General features: G+C 42.2%; 1 protein-coding gene across 1 annotated transcript in view; it reads left to right on the plus strand.

Annotated features, from left to right (window-relative positions):
- The window catches only part of CNTNAP5 (contactin associated protein like 5), a 573,569-nt gene extending 570,778 nt beyond the window's left edge, over positions 1-2,791 (plus strand). Inside the window, exons 23-24 of the mRNA XM_019522627.1 lie at positions 1,091-1,162; positions 1,999-2,791. Of these exons, the coding sequence (XP_019378172.1) occupies positions 1,091-1,162; positions 1,999-2,195 (269 nt within the window). The 3' untranslated portion in view covers positions 2,196-2,791. The remainder of the gene's footprint in view (positions 1-1,090; positions 1,163-1,998) is intronic.
- The last annotated feature ends 719 nt before the right edge of the window (positions 2,792-3,510 follow it).

Consider the following 3,510-nt stretch of genomic DNA (forward strand, 5'->3'; position numbering starts at 1 on the left):
GTTACGCCACTCCAGGGCAGGTTTATCTCTGATCTATGTTACCCAGTTTATGGTCTGTTAATGTATGGGCACTCCTCATGGATGAGCCACCCAAGCTGCAGTCCATGAGCATCCCAGGGTGTAGTGTCCCCTTTCCCACCCTCCTGTTGTATGTGAACAAACTTTCCACCTCCAGACCTCTACAGCCCAGGGGGTGGTTTTTGACACCAAGCCAACCCCTCCCTCCCACCCCTGGGAATATGACCTTCCCACTCCCAGGGGTGCAACCCCATGAAAACAACCTGCAGAGCACATGCCAGCTATCCAGGTTTCAAGGCAGGGAAGGGTCCAGGACTGGGGTTCAGTTGGTGGGGGGGGGGACAAGGTAGGGGGCCAGATTGGGTCCCCGTGAGATGGGGTTTCCTTCCCAGGGCAGGGGCAGGAGCTCCTCCAAAAGTACCTTCCCTCACCACACTTCCCAGCCACCTTAGGAAGCACAACCAGCACCCCTCACACCCTAACACCAAGTCCCAATTTATTAAAGCATGAGACCTTCTTTCATTTACTTCCTCTTCATTTCTTTTTAATTTGTTTAACTTATTTTTATTTTATCTTTAAGTGGCTGGCTGACTTCCTTTTACCACCTTTGCCCCACTCCTGTTTCCTTTCCACCTCCTATTTCGTTATCAGCCCCCATCCCATTAACTCTCTCCCCCCAGCTTTGTGCTCCCTCTCCCCCTGCCAGCCTTCTCGTAGCAAGTCACAGCTGTGCAGGTGGGGAAAGTTAGATAACGTTTTTAGCCTTAATGTGTGACTGCTCCGAACTCAAGCTAGCACTAGTACTTAATATTTCAGAGTTCTGGCATTGTGCAACAAAGCCCTTACTTCCCTCTTTTATCCATGGTTCACATAGCTTAGTCCTTGAAAATGCATAAGGATCTTATTCTGTGATCACCAGCTTTTAAGGGGACTGATCAAATGCTCTAATCCCCACCCTGTGTATTTTGAAGGTTGACCACAACTCATGGCGGATACCTTCTTTCAACGTGCAGAAGAAAATCCAGCATTTTGATTAAAGAAAATGGTTTGTTTTGTGCTTAATCATTTGCAGATCCCTTTGGGAAGACAGATGAGAGGGAACCGCTTACCAATGCAGTCAGAAGTGACTCCGCTGTGATTGGAGGTAACATTTATTTATTTTTTTTGAAATGCTATAATGTAAACATATTTCAACAAAAACATGTATATGGAGTATTTCCAGTGAAGACTCATCCGCATAGTCTTCTCACTCTTTTTTTACTATATTTTAACAGAATCCCAAGGTTCGAATCAGAATCAAAATGCAACGTAGCTAGGGACTGGGTAAAATGAGTGAAGATAGTCTACCCTGAAGAATTTTAAAACGTTTTAATAAAATACAAAAGAACACCTGTCCTTCTGAGACATAGCTACACTATAAATGTTTATATAACTCTGTGATTAGTACTGTACCATGGCGGTCAGAGCTCATCTATCTTCTGGCCTCCCTCTCCTTTTTGGTGTCTGTCATGGAATTTCTCAGACCATATGAAGACTCACCTATAAACCACATCACCTGTTGCCTCATGAGTGGTCCTAATACCTCCATAGATTGTTTTCTATGTTTATTTGACAGTCAGGTTAGATGATTCAACCCAGCATATTATATCTGATGCTTGTTTTTTGTGGCAACTGGAGCTTGGCAAACACCTGCATCCCGCAGATCAAATCTATGCAAGTTATATGAAAATGCAATTTAACAAGAAGAAAGTGCAGCAAAGGGGGAACTGGCAGGTGCATAAGGCATGGGGTCTGGAGAACATGGGATTCACTGTGTTGTCACTGGAGACAGTAGTTAATTTTATAATACTTCCTTCTTTTGAAAATCCCACCACAAGTGGATAAATACAGACCTACCTGATCTATTTACCAGCCAACACTGGTGAAATCTTTTTTTATGTTTTCCCTTCAAATTCTTATTTACCTTTCCTCTCCCCGCAGGTGTAATAGCAGTAGTGATATTCATCATCTTTTGCATCGTTGCCATCATGAGTCGATTCCTCTACCAGCACAAACAGACGCATCGAAGTAACCAGGCAAAAGAGAAAGAATACCCAGAAAACCTTGACCGCTCCTTTAAGACTGATATTGACTTGCAGAATACAGTGAGCGAGTGCAAACGGGAATATTTCATCTGATGGACTCTCCCGATCCTTTTACACATTTTCCTCCCCTGTCCCTCTTTTCTTTCTGTCTTTCCTTCTTTCTTTTTTTTTAAACACACTCATTTCTCTGCAAGCTTTATTTCTTATGGAAAGAGACCACCCTGCACAGGAGAGACTGGCAGCAACAACAGTGCCTCGTTCTCTTCACAAAAACCTGTCACAGTTGCACTTAAACTCAAGAGACCTGTGTTATACTCTAGACAGAATAAGATACACATGTACGCATGGTTGCCTGTTTTAAATTCCTGGATTTCTCAAGTCTTATGTTGGGGTTCTCGGTTTGTTTTTGGTTTTTTTGAGCCATTTCCTCCATCACTTTGCATCTGACCTGAGCGATATAAACTAGAGGTCAAGTAGCTAAATAAGTAGCACTACAGCTATTGGGACAGGGTAGAGGGAACGAATGAGAACATTTCCTGGTGCATTTCTACTGGTCATAAAGCACCAGCTATAGCTTCAACAGATATAAATTGACATAACTCCATGGATTCCAGTAGTGTTGTGACAATTTATACCAGCTGAGAATCTGGAATGGCATTAAAAGCATTGTTTTCTTTCTCTTTAGACTTCTTCCCCCACCCTGCTGTCCTTTTACTGTAACTTTAAGGCTTAAAAATGTTTTAAAAATAGGAATATGGATAACACCATTGGCCAGAATGCCATTCCAGTGCACCTTGTACACCACTGTTTCATAAGGCTGGCTATTTAGTACCAGCATACTCTAGCATACATTTAGATGAAGCATGGAAAATTGTAGCTTGACTCTTCAAGGGTTTTAGGAAGCTGCTAGAAGTTAGGTGCTCTATAAATTTCTCTGATGACTCGTCTGTAACTTTAGAAGTGCAGCATACACCAGTAAACATTATATAGTGGGTGATCATGTACTGAAGTCAACCATTTAACTTATTGGGGCAAAACACAACCAAATTAAGGAGGAAACTAACAGCACTCCTATCATGTGACCTAAATCGTGCTGATTCTTGGTTAAGAAGCCAACCCAAACTGTTATTAAACTGCTTTAAAAACGGCATGATAGAAAGGACAGTGTTTCCTGTCTGTAGAAACCAAGATGTTTGCCCCAAAGCTATGTCTAAGGAAGAGGCTTGAAGTGGCTTCTATAAAGCCACTTTAGCAAACTCACAAGGAAAAGTCTTAAGGGAACGTGTCTAAAGGTCTGAATTTTGATTGATTTCTTTTCTTCCCTCTTGTTTTCCAACGATTTATTTTATATCCTGTTAGGGACACTGGGCAAAACAAATCATAAGGGCTCTATTCTGGCCAGCTTTAC

The sequence above is a fragment of the Gavialis gangeticus genome, unplaced genomic scaffold, assembly GCF_001723915.1.
Source record: "Gavialis gangeticus isolate Ggan-Ray unplaced genomic scaffold, GavGan_comp1, whole genome shotgun sequence".
NCBI lineage: Eukaryota > Metazoa > Chordata > Crocodylia > Gavialidae > Gavialis > Gavialis gangeticus.